Consider the following 20,732-nt stretch of genomic DNA (forward strand, 5'->3'; position numbering starts at 1 on the left):
CACGTTCATAAACGATTTGGACTCGGGAATCAGAAGAGCAATTTCAAAGTTTGTCGATAGCACTAAATTGGAAGGTAGAGTTAATACTGAGGAAGACAAAATGCAAGAAGATATTAATAAATTTCAGAAAGGGCGTGTAATTGGCAAATGAATTTCACTGTAGATCAGTGTGAGGTGGTGTGTTTTGGTGGAAAGAATAAGGAGGCCACACACTACTTGGACAACAAGGGGGTGAAATTGGGTTGCATTGTGCCTCCTGTGATATTCAGCGGGAGGTTAGCGGCGGCAGTAGACGGTAGGCTGGAGTTCTGTTCCTGCCGTACGATCCTCCTCCAAATTGTCCTTTCTGAGCTCCAGCCAGGTGATGCTAAACACTCAGGTGGGAAAGACAAAAACCCACAACAATGTGTTTAAAACAAAGCTGATTTATTTGACATATATCCAGGATGTTAAACTCCAGCCCAGTTGCCGGAGTTATTAACATCAGCAGAAACAATCCCCACCTGTCAGAATGAACATGGTTCAGTCCTGGATGTGATTAACAGCAGCAACAACAGCAGAATCCAACCCCTGCAGTCACTTGTGAACTCGCTGGTGTGTCAGGAGGTGGGATGACTGAGTGAATCCCTTCCCACACTCAGAGCAGGTGAACGGCCTCTCCCCAGTGTGAACTCGCTGGTGATTCAGCAGGTGGGATGACTGAGTGAATCCCTTCCCACACACGGAGCAGGTGAATGGCCTCTCCCCAGTGTGAGTGCGCTGGTGGACAGTGAGCTCAGATGATCGCCTGAACCCAGTCCCACAGTGAGAGCACCTGAACGGCCTCTCGTCAGTGTGAACTCGCTGATGGCGTATCAGTTCCCCGGACCCTTTATAGCACTTCCCACAGTCCGAGCATTTAAAAGGTCTCTCATCAGTATGAACTCGCTGGTGTGTCAGCAGGTGGGATGAGCGAGTGAATCCCTTCCCACATACGCAGCAGGTGAACGGCCTCTCCCCAGTGTGAGTGTGCTGGTGTACAGTGAGGTCAGATGATCGCCTGAACTCAGTCCCACAGTGAGAGCATCTGAACGGTCTCTCCCCAGTGTGAACACGTTGATGGCGTATCAGTTCCCCGGAACCTTTATAGCACTTCCCACAGTCCAGGCATTTAAAAGGTCTCTCATCAGTGTGAACTCGCTGGTGTGTCAGCAGGTTGGATGAATTAGTGAATCCCTTCCCACACTCAGGGCAGGTGAACGGCCTCTCCCCAGTATGAACTTGCTGGTGTGTCAGCAGGTGGGATGAAATAGTGAACCCCTTCCCACACTCAGAGCAGGTGAATGGCCTCTCCCCGGTGTGAACACGCTGGTGTGTCTGAAGGTCAGATGACTGAGTGAATCCCTTCCCACACTCAGAGCAGGTGAACGGCCTCTCCCCAGTATGAACTCGTTGGTGTGTCAGCAGGTGGGATGAATTAGTGAATCCCTTCCCACACTCAGAGCAGGTGAACGGCCTCTCCCCAGTGTGAACTCGCTGGTGTCTCAGTAGGTGGGATGACTGAGTGAATCCCTTCCCACACTCAGAGCAGGTGAACGGCCTCTCCCCAGTGTGAACACGCTGGTGTGTCTGAAGGTCAGATGACTGAGTGAATACCTTCCCACACTCAGAGCAGGTGAACGGCCTCTCCCCGGTGTGAATACGCTTGTGCCTCGATAGGCCAGATGACTGGCTGAAGCCTCGTCCACACACAGAACACGTATACAGTTTCTCCCTGCTGTGAACGGTGCTTTTTGATTCCATGTTCAAAGGCCAATGATATTCAGATCCGATGAGTCGAGTGACTCTGTCAGACCTTGAAGTGATGTTTGGTTTGAGCTTCCTGTCTGTAAATCCTCCCCTTCCAGTGCCCTGTAAAATTAATTTAAAACAGGGAGCGTGAGAGACAACCCACAAGAAAACAAAGGCAGGTTGTGAAATTGAGCTCAATGAATCTGGTCATTTGTGGGACCGGCACTAGAAAAAAGTGACCATGAAAGCTGACGGATTGACATGAAAACCCAACTGGTTCACTGATGTCCACCTGGTCTGGGCCTACACAAGACTCTGGCCTCTATGGGAGGAGAGAGAGAGAGAGAGAGAGATGGGTGTGGGAGGGGGAGGGGGCGAAGGAAAGGAACTTTATACATCTGCAACTCGATCGGAACTTTGATAGAACCTCCAAAACCCGCAACCTCCACCACCTAGAAGGACAAGGGCAGCTGTTGTATGGGAGCACCATCACATCCAAGTTCCCCTCAAAGTCACACATCATCCTGACTCAGATATATTCATCGTTGCTGGGTCATAATCCTGGAACTCCTTACCGAACAACATTGTGGGAATACCTTCACCACACGGACTGCAGTAGTTCAAGAAGGCGACTCACCACCCCCTTCTCAACGGGAAACTGGGGATTGGCAATATTTGCTGCTCTTGCGAGCTACGCCCACATCCCAAGAATGAATTGAAACAAATCTGTAGATGTAAACTGGATTAAAAGCCTGTACAGAAATACTTGTTCTTAAAACAATACTCTTTTACATTGTACGGACAGTGTCTGTGTAACAACCTAATCTCCCCTATAATCCACCTCCCTTGACAGTCTAACATTGGAAATTGTTGGGTCCTCCTGGGCTCAGAAGTGCTGGGGGTTAAACCCAGCAGCTTCTCCTCCATCTCCACTCCAGCTCAAACTGAAGCATAGAAACATACAAACATAGAAGATAGGAGCAGGAGTAGGCCATTCGGCCCCTCGAGCCTGCTCCGCCATTCAATGCGATCATGGCTGATCATCAAAATTCAGTACCCGGTCCCTGCTTTCTCCCCATACCCCTTGATCCCTTTAGCCTTAAGAAATATATCCAACTCCTTCTTGAATATATTTAATGTATTGGCCTCTACTGCCTTCTGTGGTAGAGAATTCCACAGGTTCACCACTCTCTGGGTGAAGAAATTCCTCCTCATTTCTGTCCTAAATGGCTTACCCCTTATCCTTAGACTGTGACCCCTGGCTCTGGACTCCCCGACCATCGGGAACATCCTTCCTGCATCTAGTCTGTCCAGTCCTGTCAGAATGTTATAAGTTTCAATGAGATCCCCTCTCATTCTTCTAAACTCCAGCGAGTACAAGCCCAATCGTCCCAATCTCTCCTCATAAGTCATTCCTGCCATCCCAGGTATCAGCCTGGCAAATCTTCGCTGATCTCCTTCCATGGCAAGAACATCCTTCCTCAGATAAGGCGAACAAAACTGCACACTACTCAAGATGTGGTCTCACCAAGGCCCTGTACAACTGCAGTAAGACATCCTTGTTCCTGTACTCAAACCCTCTCGCTATGAAGGCCAACATACCATTTGCCTCCTTAACCGCCTACTGCACCTGCATGCTTACCTTCAGCGACTGGTGCACAAGGACACCCAGGTCTCGTTGCACTTCCACTTCTCCCAATCTATTGCCATTCAGATAATAATCTGCCTTCCTGTTTTGGCCAACAAAGTGGATAACTTCACATTTATCCACGTTTTATTGCATCTGCCATGCTTCTGCCCAATCACCCAACCTGTCCAAATCATCCTGTAGTTTCTCGGCATCCTCCTCACAGCACACACACCCGCCCAGCTTTGTGTCGTCTGCAAATTTGGAGATATTACATCTAGTTCCCTTGTCTAGATCATTAATATATAGTGTGAATAGCTGGGGTCGAAGGACCGATCCCTGCGGTACCCCACTAGTCACTGCCTGCCACTCGGAAAAAGACCCGTTTATTCCAACTCTTTGCTTTCTGTCTGCCAACCAGTTCTCTATCCAAGTCAATACCTTGCCCCCAATCCCATGTGCCTTAACTTTACATGCTAATCTCTTATGCGGGACCTTATCGAAAGCCTTCTGAAAGTCCAAATACACAACATCCACTGGTTCTCCCTTATCTATTTTACTAGTTACATTCTCAACAATGAAGCAACAAAAAGACCTACACAGGCGGCCAGGGACCTAACTTCCGTCAGCCTGCAATAAGACTCTTCCCGACAGCCGCTGACTAATGGCTACCGTAGCACCCACAATTCACCGCGCCCCAGAAACCGCTCTATCCAACATGCTGATTTCCCAGCTGAGAGTGCGCATGCTCCCCGGGGCCGCGGGCCATTCTGGAAGCCTGGCTCCTGTCCTTTTCCCAATTCGGACTCGGTGGAACCGGCTGAAGAAACCGGGAAGCGATGGCTCGGATCGGGGGGGTGCTGCATCCTGGGTTTCCTGGTGCCGGGGCCCTGGCCGCATGTCTGCCGGGCCCGGCCGCTCTGATTCTGATTGAGCTTTTGATGAGGTAACAGAGAGGGTTGGTGAGGGCAATGCTGTTAACGTGATGAACATTTATTTCCAAAAGGCGTTCGACAAGTGCCACATAATAGGCTTGCCAGCAAAGTTGAAGCCCATGGAATAAAAGGGACAGTGGCAGCATGGATACGAAATTGGCAAAGTGACAGAAAACAGAGAGTCGTGGTGAACGGTTGTTTTTCGGAAAGGAGGAAGGTACACAGTGGTGTTCCCCAGGGGTTGGTACTAGGACCACTGCTTTACTTGATATATATTAATGACTTAGACTTGGGTGTGCAGGGCACAATTTCAAAATTTGCAGATGACACAAAACTTGGAAGTATAGTGAACAGTGAGGAGGATAGTGATAGACTTCAAGAAGACATAGACAGGCTGGTGGAATGGGCGGACACGTGGCAGATGAAATTTAACGCAGAAAAGTGCGAAGTGATACATTTTGGTAGGAAGAACCAAGTGAGGCAATATAAACTAAAGGGTACAATTCTAAAATGTGTGCATGAACAGAGAGACCTGGGGGTATGTGTGCACAAATCATTGAAGGAGGCAGGACAGGTTGAGAAAGTGGTTAAAAAAGCGTGCGGGATCCTGGGCTTAATAAATAGAGGCATAGAGTCCAAAAGCAAGGAGGTTATGATGAACCTTTATAAAACACTGGTTCGGCCTCAACTGGAGTTTTGTGTCCAATTCTGGGCACTGCACTTTCTGAACGATGTGAAGGCCTCAGAGAGGGTGCAGAAAAGATTTACAAGAATGGTTCCCGGGATAAGGGATTTCAGTTACGTGGATAGACTGGAGAAACTGGCGTGGTTCTCCTTAGAGCAGAGAAGGTTGAGAGGAGATTTGATAGAGGTGTTCAAAATCATGAGGGGTCTGGACATAGCAGATAGAAACATGGAAGATAGGAGCAGAGTAGGCCATTCGGCCCTTCGAGCCTGCTCTGCCGTTCAATGAGATCATGGCTGATCATCCAAATTCCAGTACCCTGTCCCTGCCTTCTCCCCATATCCCTTGATCCCTTTTAGCCTTAAGAAATCTATCCAACTCTTTCTTGAATACATTTAATGAACTGGCCTCCACCGCCCTCTGTGGCAGAGAATTCCACAGGTTCACCAGTCTTTGGGTAAAGAAATTCCTCCTCATCTCTGTCCAAAAGGGCCACCCCTTATCCTTAGACTATGACCCCTGGTTCTGGACTCCCCGGCCATTGGAAACAATCTTCCTGCATCCAGTCTGTCCAGGCCAGACAGAATTTTATAGGTTTCGATGAGATCCCCTCTCAATCTTCTAAACTCCAGTGAGTATAAGCCCAATCGACACATCTCTCCTCATACGTCATTCCTGCCATCCCAGGTATCAGCCTGGTGAATCTTCGCTGCACTCCTTCCATGGCAGGAACGTCCTTCCTCAGATAAGGCGACCAAAACTGCACACAATATTCATGATGTGGTCTCACCAAGGCCCTGCACAACTGCAGCAAGACATCCTTGTTCCTGTACTCGAACCCTCTTGCTACGAAGGCCAACATACCATTTGCCTTCTTAACCGCCTGCTGCACCTGCATGCTTACCTTCAGCGACTGGTGCACAAGAACACCCAGGTCTCTTTGCACTTCCCCTTCTCCGAATCTATTGCCATTCAAATCATAATCTGCCTTCCTGTTTTTGCCACCAAAGTGGATAACCTCACATTTATCCACATTATAGTGCATTTGCCATGTTTCTGTCCAATCACCCAACCTGTCTGAATCGTACTGGAGTTTCACATCCTCCTCACAGCATACCCTCCCTCCCAGCTTTGTGTCGTCTGCAAATTTGGAGACATTACATCCAATTCCCTCGTCCAGATCATTAATGTATATTGTGAACAGCTGGGGTCCTAGGAGCAATCCTTGTGATACCCCACTAGTCACTGCCTGCCACTCAGAAAATGACCCATTTATTCCAAATCTCTGCTTTCTATCCGCCAACCAGTTCTCTATCCAAGTCAATACCTTGCCCCCAATCCCATGTGCCTTAATTTTGCATGCTAATCTCTTATGCGGGACCTTATCGAAAGCCTTCTGAAAGTCCAAATACACCACATCAACTGGTTCTCCCTTATCTATTTTACCAGTTACATCCTCAAAAAATTCCAGTAGATTAGTCAAGCATGATTTACCTTTTGTAAATCCATGTTGACTTTGTCCGATCCTGTCACTGCTTTCCAAGTGCTCTGCTATTACATCTTTTATAATAGACTCTAGCATTTTCCCCACTACCGATGTCAGGCTTACCGGCCTATAATTCCCCGCTTTTTCTCTACCACCTTTTTTGAATAGTGGGGTAACATTAGCTGCCCTCCAATCCATGGGTACCGTTCCAGAGTCTATCGAGTTCTGGAAGATGACCAGCAATGCATCGACTATCTCTAGGGCCACTTCCTTAAGTACCCTGGGATGTAGACCATCAGGCCCTGGGGATTTATCAGCCTTCAGTCCCATCAATTTTCCAAACACCATTTCCCTACAAATAATGATTTCTTTCAGTTCCTCCCTTTCATCAGACCCTATGTTCCCCGGCATCTCTGGGAGGTTATTTGTGTCCTCCTTTGTGAAGACAGAACCAAAGTATGTATTTAGTTGGTCTGCCATTTCCTTGTTTCCCATTATAAATTCCCCTGATTCTGACTGTAAGGGACCTACGCTTGACTTCACCAATCTTTTTCTCTTCACATATCTATAAAAGCTTTTACAGTCATCTCTGTCCTAAATGGCTTACCTATTATCCTTACACTGTGAGCCCTGGTTCTGGACTCCCCGGCCATCGGGAACATCCTTCCTGCATTCAGTCTATCTCGTCCTGTTAGAATTTTATAAGTTTCAATGAGATCCCCTCTCATTCTTCTAAACTCCAGCGAGTATAAGCCCAATCGACCCAATCTCTCCTCATACGTCATTCCTGCCATCCCAGGTATCAGTCTGGTGAATCTTCGCTGCACTCCCTCCATGGCAAGAACATCCTTCCTCAGATAAGGTGACCAAAACTGCACACAATACTCAAGGTGTGATCTCACCAAGGCCCTATACAACTGCAGCAAGACATCCTTGTTCCTGTACTCAAACCCTCTCGCTATGAAGGCCAACATACCATTTGCCTTCTTAACCGCCTGCTGCACCTGCATGCTTACCTTCAGCGACTGGTGCACAAGGACACCCAGGTCTCGTTGCACTTCCCCTTCTCCCAATCTATTGCCATTCAGATAATAATCTGCCTTCCTGTTTTTGCCACCAAAGTGGATAACCTTGCATTTATCCACATTATACTGCATCTGCCATGTTTCTGCCTAATCACCCAACCTGCCCAAATCATACTGGAGTTTCTCAGCATCCTCCTCACACACGCCCACCCTGCTTTGTGTCGTCTGCAAACTTGGAGATGTTACATCTAGTTCCCTCGTCTAGATCATTTATATATATTGTGAATAGCTGGGGTCCTAGGGCCGATCCCTGCGGTACCCCACTAGTCACTGCCTGCCACTCGGAAAAAGACCCATTTATTCCAACTCTTTGCTTCCTGTCTGCCAACCAGTTCTCTATCCAAGTCAGTACCTTGCCCCCAATCCCATGTGCCTTAACTTTACACGCTAATCTCTTCTACGGTACCTTATTGAAAGCCTTCTGAAAGTCCAAATACACCACATCCACTGGTTCTCCCTTATCTATTCTACCAGTTACATCCTCAACAAATTCCAGTAGATTAGTCAAGCATGATTTACCTTTTGTAAATCCATGTTGACTTTGTCCGATCCCGTCACTGTTTTCCAACTGCTCTGCTATTACATCTTTTATAATGGACTCTAGCATTTTCCCCACAACCGATATAATTCCCCGTTTTCTCTCTACCACCTTTTTTGAATAGTGGGGTAATATTAGCTACCCTCCAATCCATCCAGAACCCCTGCAATCTCCTCCCTTGCCTCACAGCAGCCTGGGATACATCTCGTCTGGGCCTGGGGGTTTATCCACTTTTAAGCCCGCTAAAACCACTAGAACCTCCTCCCTCTCAATAATAATTTGTTCAAGTATATCACAAACTCCCTGCCTGATTTCTATGCCCGCATCGTCCTTCTCCATAGTGAACACAGATGCAAAATATTAATTTAAAACCTCACCTACATCTTCTGGCTCTACACACAGATTGCCACTTTGGTCCCTAATGGGCTCTACTCTTTCCCTGGTTATCCTCTTGCCCTTAATATACTAATAAAAGACCTTGGGATTTTCCTTTATTTTGCCCGCCAGTGTTTTTTCATGACCCCTCTTCGCTCTCCTAATTTCTTTTTTAAGTACCCCCCTGCACTTTCTATACTCCTCTAGGGCTTCCACTGTTTTTAGTCCTTTGTATCTGCCAAAAGCCTCCCTTTTTTTCCTAATCCATTCTTGTATGTCCCTTGACATCCAGGGTTCCCTGGGCTTGTTGGTCCCACCCTTGACCTTTACGGGAACATGTTGGCGTTGTACTCTCTCTATTTCCTTTCTGAAAGACTCCCACTGCTCTGATGTGGATTTTCCTACAAGTAACTGATCCCAGTCCACTTTGGCCAGATCCTGCCTTATCATATTAAAATCGGCCTTCCCCCAATTTAGAACCTTTATTTCCGGTCCATCTTTGTCCTTTTCCATAACCACCTTAAATCTCACCGAATTATGGTCACTGTCACCAAAATGCTTTCCTACTAATGCTTCTACCACTTGCCCTGCTACATTCACTCTAATTAGGTCCAGTGCCGCCCCCTCTCTTGTAGGACTTTCTACATGTTGGCTGAAAAAGCTCTCCTGGATGCACTTTAAGAATTCCACACCCTCTAAGCCTTTCACACTCTGACTATCCCAGTTAATATTGGGGAAGTTGAAATCCCCAACAATTATTACCCTATTATTTCTACACTTCTCTGAGATTTGCCTACATATCTGTTCCTCTATCTCCCCTTTCCTGTTTGGGGGCCTATAGTACACTCCCAGCAAAGTGCTTGCCCCCTTTTTGTTTTTAAGTTCTACCCATATGGCCTCATTAGAGGAACCTGCTAAGGTATCATCCCTCCTTACAGCAGAAATTGACTCCTTGATTAATATTACTAACCTGATTTTTGGTCAACTCTTGGAGTATTCATGTTTCATAAATCTCCGGGAGAAGGAGTCGCTTCACTTGTACTGGTTCCTGGGGCCTGATCACCTTCCCCAGGAGCAGGGCCTTGACCCTGACTTTGCTCACTTGTACTGGTTCCTGGGGCCTGATCACCTTCCCCAGGAGCAGGGCCTTGATTCTGGGGTGTATTATTGCACCGCTTGGTTTACTTGAGAAGAGCCCCATCAGGGCGAGTATGGAAGGGTCATGGGGCGAGTGCGGGAGGGTCAGGGGGCGAGAGCGGGAGGGTCAGGGGGCGAGAGCGGGAGGGTCAGGGGGCGAATGCGGGAGGGTCAGGGGGCGAGTCCATCTCCAGGACCAGTGTGTATCTGAGTCAATGGGACTCTCTCTGACCTTTCTCCCCAGTCCATCTCCAGGACCAGTGTGTATCTGAGTCAATGGGACTCTCTCTGACCTTTCTCCAAAGTCCATCTCCAGGACCAGTGTGTATCTGTGTTAATGGGGCTCTCTCTGACCTTTCTCCACAGTCCATCTCCAGGAAAATTGGTGGGGTGGTAATTAGCGAGGAGGGTAGCCTCAGTCTGCAGCACAATATAGATGGGTTGGTCAGATGGGCAGAACAGTGGCAAATGGAATTTAACCCTGAAAAGTGTGAGGTGATGCATTTTGGAGGGACAAACAAGGCAAGGGAATACACAATGAATGGTAAGACCCTAGGAAAGACAGAGGATCAGAGGGACCTTGGTGTGCATGTACATAGATCCCTGAAGGCAGCAGAAGAGGTGGATAAGGTGGTTAAAAAGGCATATGGGATACTTGCCTTCATTAGCCAAGGCATAGAATATAAGAGCAGGGAGGTTATGATGGAGCTGTACAAAACACTGGTTAAGCCACAGCTGGAATACTGTGTACAGTTCTGGTTGCCACACTATAGGAAGGATTTTATTGCATTGGAGAGGGTGCAGAGGAGATTCACCAGGATGTTACCTGGGCTGGAGCACTTCAGCTATGAAGAAAGACTGGACAGGCTGCGGTTGTTTTCCTTGGAGCAGAGAAGGCTGAGAGGGGACCTGATTGAGGTGTACAAAATTATGAGGGGCATAGATAGGGTAGACAGAAAGGAACTTTTTCCTTTAGTAGAGGGGTCAATAACAAGGGGGAATAGATTCAAGGTAACGGGCAGGAGGTTTAGAGGGGATTTGAGGAAGAACTTTTTCACCCAGAGGGTGGTTGGAATCTGGAACTCACTGCCTGAAAGGGTGGTAGAGGCAGGAACCCTCACAACATTCCAGAAGCATTTGGATGAGCAGTTGAAATGCCAGGGCATATAGGGCTACGGACCAAATGCTGGAAAATGGGATTAGATTAGACAGGGCATGATGGCCGGCGCGGACGCGATGGGCCGAAGGGCCTCTTTCTGTGCTGTATAACTCTATGACTCTATGACCAGTGTGTATCTGAGTCAATGGGACTCTCGCTGACCTTTCTCCGCAGTCCATCTCCAGGACCAGTGTGTATCTGAGTCAATGGGACTCTCTCTGACCTTTCTCCCTGTAGTGTATGTGCTTTAAGTCAGAACTACTTTTTACAGCTCCTGTATACTGTAGTACCGGCAGTAACCACACCGGTATATAAGCTGTGCGCATGCCTCTGTACTCCAGTCTAGAGATGACCCTCCTCCAGTAAAGACCTTTTGTTTGTTTATGTACAGCATCCGTGTAATTCTTTATCCACTGAACCACGGATCTAACAGTGGCGACGAGTGTTGATGCGAATCTACCTGCAACATTAAACAAAACAAAAAATAAAAAAATAGTCGAGTCCAGGAACACGGGCGTCGACCGCGAGCAACCGCCCAGCAGTCAGGCAGAGATCCATCTTCGCTGGGGAGGCTGTGGAGCGACGGGCTTGGTTCCCCAGCCACAACGAGCAGTAAGAGACCGACGACAGGTCCTGAGCAGACCCTTCCCGAGCAGCGGCGGCTGGAGCCGACCGACGGCAGAGAGAGCCGGGCAGCGTCGACGGGGTAAGAAAAAGGGTGAAGAGAGCAGGACGCAGCCGGGGATTGATCACCGAGCGGCATCGTGGAAAAATACTGCAAAACCGGAGAGAGAGAGGGTAAGAAACAGCCGGGTTCTAGACCGAGCGGCGTCGACAAATATCAAGAGAAGAACGCGCAGAGCACAGCCAGGGATCACGGGCTGATCAAGGTCCACGGGGCGAAGCAAGGGGAGACGCCATTGAGCCGTGGAGAAGCAGGGAAAGCGCGGGAGACGCCATTGAGCCACGGAGAAGCAGGGAGAGCGCGGGAGGCGTCATTGAGCCGCGGAGAAGGAAGAGCGCGGGAGACGCCATTTTGCGAAGCCGCAGCGGAGAAGACGGGCGAGCGCGGGAAGGAAGGAAAGCGCGGGAGACGCCATTTTGTGCCAGCGGAGAAGAAGGGGAAGCGTGGGAGGCGCCATTGGGGATAGATAACGCACAACCAAGGATGCCGAAGAGTGGCAGTATCTCTACGTTTGACAATGAAGTCGAAGATTGGGCGACATATGTGGAACGTATTGAGGTGTACTGCAGGGCGAATGAAGTGCCAGATGCTAATAAAGCACTGGTTCTGTTAAATTCCATGGGTGCAAAAACTTATGGGTTACTGCGGAATCTAATAACCCCAGAGAAGCCAGTAAACAAGGATTTTGGAAGCATAGTAGAAATCCTACAGGACCACTTAAGCCCAACACCGCTGCTGATAGCAGAACGATTTAAGTTCCATAAAAGGAACCAACACAAAGACGAAAGCAATGCTGAGTACCTAACGGAACTGCGCAAGCTATCGAAATACTGCCAGTTTGGAGCGGGACTAGCAGACACGTTAAGGGACAAGTTTGTGTGTGGGCTACAAAGTGAAGGAACCCAGAAACGGCTTCTATCAGAAAAGGACCTTACGCTGGACAAAGCTTTCAATATGGCAGTATCACACGAAGCATCCGCAAGGGGCGCTGCAGAGATACAATGGAGACCGCAAGAATACGGCACCAATGAAATGACCTATGGAACAAGGAAGTGCTATCGCTGCGGCAGAACAACACATGACCAGAAAGATTGTTGGTTCAAGGACCAAGTGTGCAGACAGTGTGGGAAAGCAGGACACATAGCAAGGGTCTGCAGGTCTGGGAAGAAAACCAACAGTAAGAAATCTCCACAGGAGAAGTACAAAAAGGTACACCAGGTGATGGACAGTGGTTCAGACGAACAGAAAAGTGACACAGACTCCGGAAGCAAGGAGCTGGGTTGTCTGAAACTACATAATGTAACCGAAATAGAGGATCACCAGACTATCTGGGTTACACTCAAGATAGACGGAGTCCAAGTGGAAATGGAATTGGACACAGGGTCAGCTCTAACAGTCATAAATCAAAGAGACTACAAGCGGCTATTTTCACACATACCCTTGAAAGCTACAGAGATTGTCTTGAAGACGTATACGGGGCAAAAAGTCTACCCCAAAGGAAAAATAAGGGTGAAAGTGACATATGAAGGTCAGGAAATACCTAAAATGGATATATATGTATTGCCAAATGGAGGACCACCACTGCTAGGACGTGAGTGGATCCGGAAGATACATTTAGATTGGCATTCCATACAGGCACTGAAGGTGGAGGCCAAAAAGGATGACGACGTCACACCTGGACGACTGTCAAAAATGCTAACTGACGCAAAAGAAGTGTTCCAGGAGGGACTAGGAACACTAAAAGGAATAACAGCAACAATTAAAATAGAGGATAATGCAAGCCCAAAGTTTCTGAAGGCCAGGCCAGCGGTTGAAGCAGAGCTGGAAGGGTTGGAACATTCAGGAGTACTGTCCAAAGTGGACTGGAGTGAGTGGGCTACACCCATCGTCCCTGTAATGAAGAGGTCATTGAGTAATATGCCTGGGGAACCAAAGAAGATCCGCATCTGTGGGGATTTTAAGGTGACAGTGAACCCAGTCCTTCACACGGTGCAATATCCGCTTCCACGAATTGAGGATATTTTCGCCTCGCTATCTGGTGGTAAACGCTTCACCAAAATTGATCTAGCCCAGGCGTACTTGCAGATGGAGGTAGAAGAAGCTTCGAAACATTACCTTATGATCAACACCCATAAAGGTCTCTATCAATACAACCAGCTGGTGTTTGGAGTAGCCTCGGCTCCGGCTATCTGGCAAAGGGCGATGGATCAGGTCCTGCAAGGGATTCCAGGGACCCAGTGTTATTTGGACGACATCTTGGTCACGGGCGAAAATGACGGTGATCACCTCGCTAACTTGGAGAAGGTGCTCGCCAGATTAAAGGAATGTGGGCTACGAGCTAATCGCCACAAGTGCGAGTTTTTCCAGAAACAGATCTCGTATTGCGGCCACGTCATCGATGAAGAGGGGTTACATAAGTCCTCTGACAAGATTGAGGCAGTAGTCAAGGCTCCAGCACTGGAAAACGTGTCACAACTGAGGTCGTTCCTCAGGCTGGTAAACTATTACAAGTTCTTACCAAATTTGTCTATGGTACTACACCCGCTGAACACCCTACTGCAAACAGGGGTACCATGGAAGTGGGATGATGAACGTAGACGAGCTTTCCAGAAGTGTAAAGAATTGATCACATCAAAAGAGGTGTTGGCCCATTTCAACCCAGCACTTCCAATTCGCTTGGCATGTGATGCATCACCCTACGGCATTGGAGCGGTGCTGTCGCACAAATTCCCAGACGGGTTGGAGAGGCCAGTGGCTTTTGTGTCTCGGTCACTTACCTCAGCCGAGCGCAACTACGCCCAGGTTGACAGGGAGGCCGTCAGCCTAGTATGGGGAGTAAAAAAATTCAACCATTATCTGCATGGGCAGAAGTTCACCTTGCTGACTGACCACCAACCACTTGTCTCCATCTTTAATCCTAAGAAGGGCGTGCCAGTAATGACTGCACAGCGGTTACAAAGATGGTCCCTGTTTCTAGGGGCGAATCAATATGAAATAGAATATAAAGGCACGAAACAGCATGGGAACGCTGATGGGCTATCGCACCTGCCATTGCCGACAGTGGAGGAAGCACCAGCAGTGGACCCTATCGAGATATTTTATTCATCGATAATTGAACGATTGCCAGTAACAAACGCGGATATAGAGAGGGAGACCCGCAATGATCCGATGCTGTCACGGGTATATGAATTGACGATGAGGGGGTGGCCAACACATGGCGACTCACTGTTGCCAGCATTCTCATCCAGAAGAGAACAGCTGTCAGTATGCCAGGGGACAGTGATGTGTGGATCCAGAGTGGTGATTCCACCCAAGTTAAGGGAGAGAGTGCTAAAGGAGCTACATGAAGGTCATCTGGGGGGAGTGAAAATGAAAAGCCTTGCTAGGGCTTATGTGTGGTGGCCGGGAATCGATCAACAAATCGAAGACCTAACTAAGAGCTGCTTAGGATGCCAGAAGGTCCAAAATGCACCACCACATGCCCCTCTACACCCATGAGAATGGCCCTCCTCTCCATGGCAACGGGTGCACATTGAGTCCATGAATGGACCAGCGAAATCAATGTTCTTAATAGCAGTGGATGCTCATTCAAAGTGGCCTGAGGTGATAAAGATATCTTCAACCACTACAGAGAAAACGATTGCAGTCCTACGGACCATATTTGCCAGAAACAGTTTGCCAGAGCAGATCTGCTATGATAATGGACCATAGTTTGTGTCCAACGAGTTCCAAAAATTCATGAAAAGGAATGGGGTAAGGCATTACACATCCGCCCCGTATCATCCAGCCACCAATGGATTGGCTGAGAGGTTCGTTCAAACCTTTAAGAAGGCGATAAAGGCCATGTGCGACGAGGAAATTCCACTACAGCATAAGATGGACAATTTCTTATTAGCCTACTGAAACGCGACACATGCAGTTACCAATCAGACCCCGGCCATGATGTTCTTTAACAGAAGGTTGAGATCTCGTCTGGATTTGCTAAGACCAAATGTGCGAAGAAATGTTGAGGACAAACAATTCCAGCACATCAACGAGAAGCCGACAAGGAGCTTCAATGTAGGGCAACCAGTCTTGGCCCGTGACTATCGAACAGAGAAGTGGCAACCCGGAACGATATGTACAAGGCATGGGCTATTAATGTACACGGCGGATGTCGGGGAGAACATTGTGAGACGCCACGTCGATCAGATCATAGCATCACAAGAAGACGTCAACCCCATGTCTCGAGTACCTGGGGATGAACCCAACATACCGGTAGCATCTACTTCAGACCCAGTAGCAGTGGAACCCGATGAACTACCCGATGAAAAGGGGTCAGAATCGCCTCTGCACCAAGAACAAGAACCTCCGGAAAGGCGCTATCCCGAAAGGGTCAGGAAGCCACCCCAAAGACTGAATCTATAAGTGGACTTTTTGTTATTGAATGTACATGTAAAAATGTAATTGTTATTTGAATATTAAGGGGGTATTATTAATCTAAAAAGGGAGGAATTGTAGTGTATGTGCTTTAAGTCAGAACTACTTTTTACAGCTCCTGTATACTGTAGTACCGGCAGTAACCACACCGGTATATAAGCTGTGCGCATGCCTCTGTACTCCAGTCTAGAGAACCCTCCTCCAGTAAAGACCTTTTGTTTGTTTATGTACAGCATCCGTGTAATTCTTTATGCACTGAACCACGGATCTAACACTCCCCAGTCCATCTCCAGGGCCAGTGTGTATCTGAGTCAAGGGGACTCTCTCTGACCTTTCTCCCCAGTCCATCTCCAGGAATAGTGTGTATCTGAGTGATTGGGACTCTCTCTACCTTGTTCCACAGTCGATCTCCAGGATGAGTGTGTATCTGAGTCAATGGGACTCTCTCTGACCTTTCTCCCCAGTCCATCTCCAGGACCAGTGTGTATCTGTGTCAATGGGACTCTCTCTGAACTTTCTCCCCAGTCTATCTCCAGGACCAGTGTGTATCTGAGTCAATGGCACTCTCTCTGACCTTTCTCCCCAGTCCATCTCCAGGACCAGTGTGTATCTGAGTCAATGGGACTGTCTCTGACCTTTCTCCCCAGTCCATCTCCAGGACCAGTGTGTATCTGAGTCAATGGGACTTTCTCTTACCTTGCTCCCCAGTCGATCTCTGGAAGCTCTTTGAATCAGAAGGGTTCTCTCTGGTTGGTGCTCACAATCCTGTGCTGGTTCACCTGCTGTTGTTCCTCAGTCTACAATCCCTGTTTACTTCGAGCTGAGCACCTTCCTCAATCACACCATCATTCACTGCGAGATCTAATTGTGGCAAAGCAGATAATAACAATATTGAGAGCGTGAAATAATGTAATGTAGACTTTTAATCTGCTTACAAATAATTCAATTTCAAGGCCGAGTATTTTTTTGATTTTGTCCCTTTCCTCAGATCCCCAGTTCGAGGGCTGTGTGCTTAGTTTGGAGATTTTCCTCACTGTAAATTTCCGGCCTCCTGAGACTCCCCCATTTTCACTGCTCTGGGCGGAAATGCGCCATTTTCTGTGCGGACTTACTAACCGGAGCGGTGACCCTCCCTCGCTGTGATCTGAACTCGGGGCTGAGCAGCCGCTGTCGGACCGGGTGCTGAATGGAGCCGAGTTCCCTCAGTCACAGAGCGGGCCTTGTAACCCGGGCAACCAGCCTGTTTCTGACCCTCACTCCGATCAACCCGCGCCGCCCGGCAGTGCGCCTGCGCGGAACAAGGGAGCGACACTGCGCCTGCGCGGGAGAGGGAGCAAGGGAGCGGCACTGCGCCTGCGCCGGAGTGTGAGGAAGGGAGCTGCACTGCGCCTGCGCGGGAGAGGGAAGAAGGGAGCTGCACTGAGCCTGCGCGGGAGAGCGATGTCGCACGAACGCATCACTTTCGGTCCCAGTGGTGGGAGGACTACATCGGAAATATGTTACGATGTAGTCCTCCCACCGCTGGGAGCGATAGTGATGCGTAGGTGCGACATCGCTCTCTCGCGCAGGCCCAGTGCCGTTCCCATTACTCTCCCGTGCAGTCCCCGTGCCGCTCCGTGCACTTCGGCGCAGGCGCAGTGCCAATCCCTTGCTGTCTCCGGCGCAGGCGCAGTGCCCCTCCGTTTTTCTCTCCCACGCAGGCGCAGTGCCGCTCCCTTGCTCTCTCCGGCGCAGGCGCAGTGCCGCGCCTTGCCCTCCCACGCAGGCGCAGTGCCGCTCCCTTTCTCCCTCCCGCGCAGGCGCAGTACCGCTCCCTTTTTTCTCTCCCGCGCAGGTGCAGTACCGCTCCCTTGCACAGCCGCGCAGGCGCAGTGCCGCTCCCTCCCTCTCACTCCAGCGCAGGCGCAGTGCCGCTCCCTTTCTCCCACTCCCGCGCAGGCGCAGTGCCGCTTCCCTGCCCTCCCGCGCAGGCGCAGTGCCGCTCCCCTGCTGATCCTGGGTTTGCTGACTGCTGGGCCGGGCGGCGCCGGCCGGTCAGAAACAGGCTGGTTGCCCGGGTTACAAGGCCCGCTCTGTGACTGAGGGAACTCGGCTCCATTCAGTACCCGGCCCGACAGCGGCTGCTCAGCCCCGAGTTCAGATCACAGCGAGGGAGGGTCACAGGGTCACCGCTCCGGTTAGTAACTCCGCACGGAAAATGGCGCATTTCCGCTCAGAGCAGTGAAAATGGGGGAGTCTCAGGAGGCCGGAAATTTACAGTGAGGAAAATCTCCAAACTAAGCACACAGCCCTCGAACTGGGGATCTGAGGAAAGGGACACAATCAAACTAATACTCGGCCTTGAAATTGAATTATTAGTAAGCAGATTAAAAGTCTACATTACATTATTTCACGCTCTCAATATTGTTCTTATTATCTGCTTTGCCACAATTAGATCTCCCGGTGAATGATGGTGTGATTGAGGAAGGTGCTCAGCTCGAAGTAAACAGGGATTGTAGACTGAGGAACAACAGCAGGTGAACCAGCACAAGATTGTGAGCACCAACCGGAGAGAACCCTTCCGATTCAAAGAGCTTCCAGAGATCGACTGGGGAAAAAGGTAAGAGAGAGTCCCATTGACTTAGATACACAGTGGTCCTGGAGATGGACCGGGGAGAAAGGTCAGATAAAGTCCCATTGACTCAGATACACACTGGTCCTGGAGATGGACTGGGGAGAAATGTGAGAGAGTGTCCCATTGACTCAGATACACACTGGTCCTGGAGATGGACTGGGGAGAAAGGTCAGAGAGAGTCCCATTAACTCAGATAAACACTGGTCCTGGAGATGGACTGGGGAGAAATGTGAGAGAGTGTCCCATTGACTCAGATACACACTGGTCCTGGAGATGGACTGGGGAGAATGGTCAGAGAGAGTGCCATTGACTCAGATACACACTGGTCCTGGAGATAGACTGGGGAGAAAGGTCAGAGAGAGTCCCATTGACTCAGATACACACTGGTCCTGGAGATGGACCAGGGAGAAATGTCAGAGAGTCCCATTGACTCAGATACACACTGGTCCTGGAGATGGACGCTCCCGCACTTGCCCGCTGACCCTCCCGCACTCGCCCGCTGACCCTCCCGCACTCGCCCGCTGACCCTCCCGCACTCGCCCGCTGACCCTCCCGCACTCGCCCCCTGACCCTCCCGCACTCGCCCCCTGACCCTCCCGCACTCGCCCCCTGACCCTCCCGCACTCGCCCCCTGACCCTCCCGCACTCGCCCCCTGACCCTCCCGCACTCGCCCCCTGACCCTCCCGCACTCGCCCCCTGACCCTCCCGCACTCGCCCCCTGACCCTCCCGCACTCGCCCCCTGACCCTCCCGCACTCGCCCCCTGACCCTCCCGCACTCGCCCCCTGACCCTCCCGCACTCGCCCCCTGACCCTCCCGCACTCGCCCCCTGACCCTCCCGCACTCGCCCCCTGACCCTCCCGCACTCGCCCCCTGACCGTCCCGCACTCGCCCCCTGACCCTCTCGCACTCGCCCCCTGACCCTCCCGCACTCGCCCCCTGACCCTCCCGCACTCGCCCCCTGACCCTCCCGCACTCGCCCCCTGACCCTCCCGCACTCGCCCTGATGGGGCTCTTCTCATGTACACCAAGCGGTGCAATAATACACCCCCAGAATCAAGGCCCTGCTCCTGGGGAAGGTGATCAGGCCCCAGGAACCAGTACAAGTGCAGCGACTCCTTTTAAGGTGTTCATGGAAAAAGACAAAGATGGCCTGGAAATAAGGGTTCTAAATTGGGGGAAGGCCGATTTTAATATGATAAGGCAGGATCTGGCCAAAGTGGACTGGGAGCAGCTACTTATAGGAAAATCCACATCAAAGCAGTGGGAGACTTTCAGAAGGGAAATAGAGAGAGTACAACGCCAACATGTTCCCGTAAAGGTCAAGGGTGGGACCAACAAGCAAAGGGAACCTTGGATGACAAGGGATATACAAAAATGCATTAGGAAAAAAGGGGGGGGCTTTTGGCAGTTACAAAAGACTAAAGACGGAGGAAGCCCGAGAGGAGTATAAAAAGTGCAGGGGCATACTTAAAAAAGAAATTAGGAGAGCGAGGAGGGGCCATGAAATAACACTGGCGAGCAAAATAAAGGAAAATCCTAAGATGTTTTATAAGTATATTAAGGGCAAGAGGATAACCAGGGAAAGGGTAGGGCCCATTAGGGACCAAAGTGGCAATCTGTGTGTAGAGCCAGATGATGTAGGCGGGGTTTTAAATGAATTTTTTGCATCTGTGTTCACTATGGAGAAAGACGATGTAGACATAGAAATCGGGAAAGGGGACTGTGATATACTTGAACATATTAGCATCGAGAGGGAGGAGGTACTAGCGGTTTTAGCAGGCCAAAAAGTGGATAAATCCCCAGGCCCGGACGAGATGTATCCCAGGCTGCTGTGTGAGGCAAAGGAGGAGATTGCAGGGGCTCTGACACAAATTTTCAGAACCTCTCTGGCCACAGGGGATGTTCCAGAGGACTGGAGAACAGCTAACGTAGTACCATTATTCAAGAAGGGTAGCAGGGATAAACCAGGGAATTACAGGCCAATGAGCCTAACATCTGTGGTAGGGAAATTATTGGAAAAAATTCTGAGGGACAAAATTGGTCTCCACTTGGAGAGGCAAGGATTAATCGGGGATAGTCAGCATGGCTTTGTCAAGGGTAAATCATGTCTGACCAATCTGATTGAATTTTTCGAGGGGGTGACTAGGTGTGTGGATGAGGAAAATGCTGTGGATGTGGTATACATGGACTTCAGTAAGGCTTTTGACAAAGTCC

General features: G+C 49.7%; 2 protein-coding genes across 2 annotated transcripts in view; one reads left to right on the forward strand and one right to left on the reverse strand.

The window, feature by feature from the left end:
* Positions 1–409: 409 nt before the first annotated feature.
* Positions 410–20,732, reverse strand: part of LOC147091903 (uncharacterized) — a 47,080-nt gene continuing 26,757 nt past the window's right edge. The window contains exon 4 of the mRNA XM_085976927.1: positions 410–1,718. Within this exon, the coding sequence (XP_085833053.1) occupies positions 577–1,718 (1,142 nt within the window). The 3' untranslated portion in view covers positions 410–576. The remainder of the gene's footprint in view (positions 1,719–20,732) is intronic.
* Positions 17,822–20,732, forward strand: part of LOC147091904 (uncharacterized) — a 42,740-nt gene continuing 39,829 nt past the window's right edge. The window contains exons 1-2 of the mRNA XM_085976928.1: positions 17,822–18,077; positions 18,336–18,500. The gene's annotated coding sequence lies outside the window, so the exon portion shown is untranslated. The remainder of the gene's footprint in view (positions 18,078–18,335; positions 18,501–20,732) is intronic.

The sequence above is a fragment of the Somniosus microcephalus genome, unplaced genomic scaffold (genome assembly GCF_052327205.1).
Source record: "Somniosus microcephalus isolate GS21.2 unplaced genomic scaffold, FLI_Smic_1.0 unresolved_chr3, whole genome shotgun sequence".
Taxonomy (NCBI): Eukaryota; Metazoa; Chordata; class Chondrichthyes; order Squaliformes; family Somniosidae; genus Somniosus; species Somniosus microcephalus.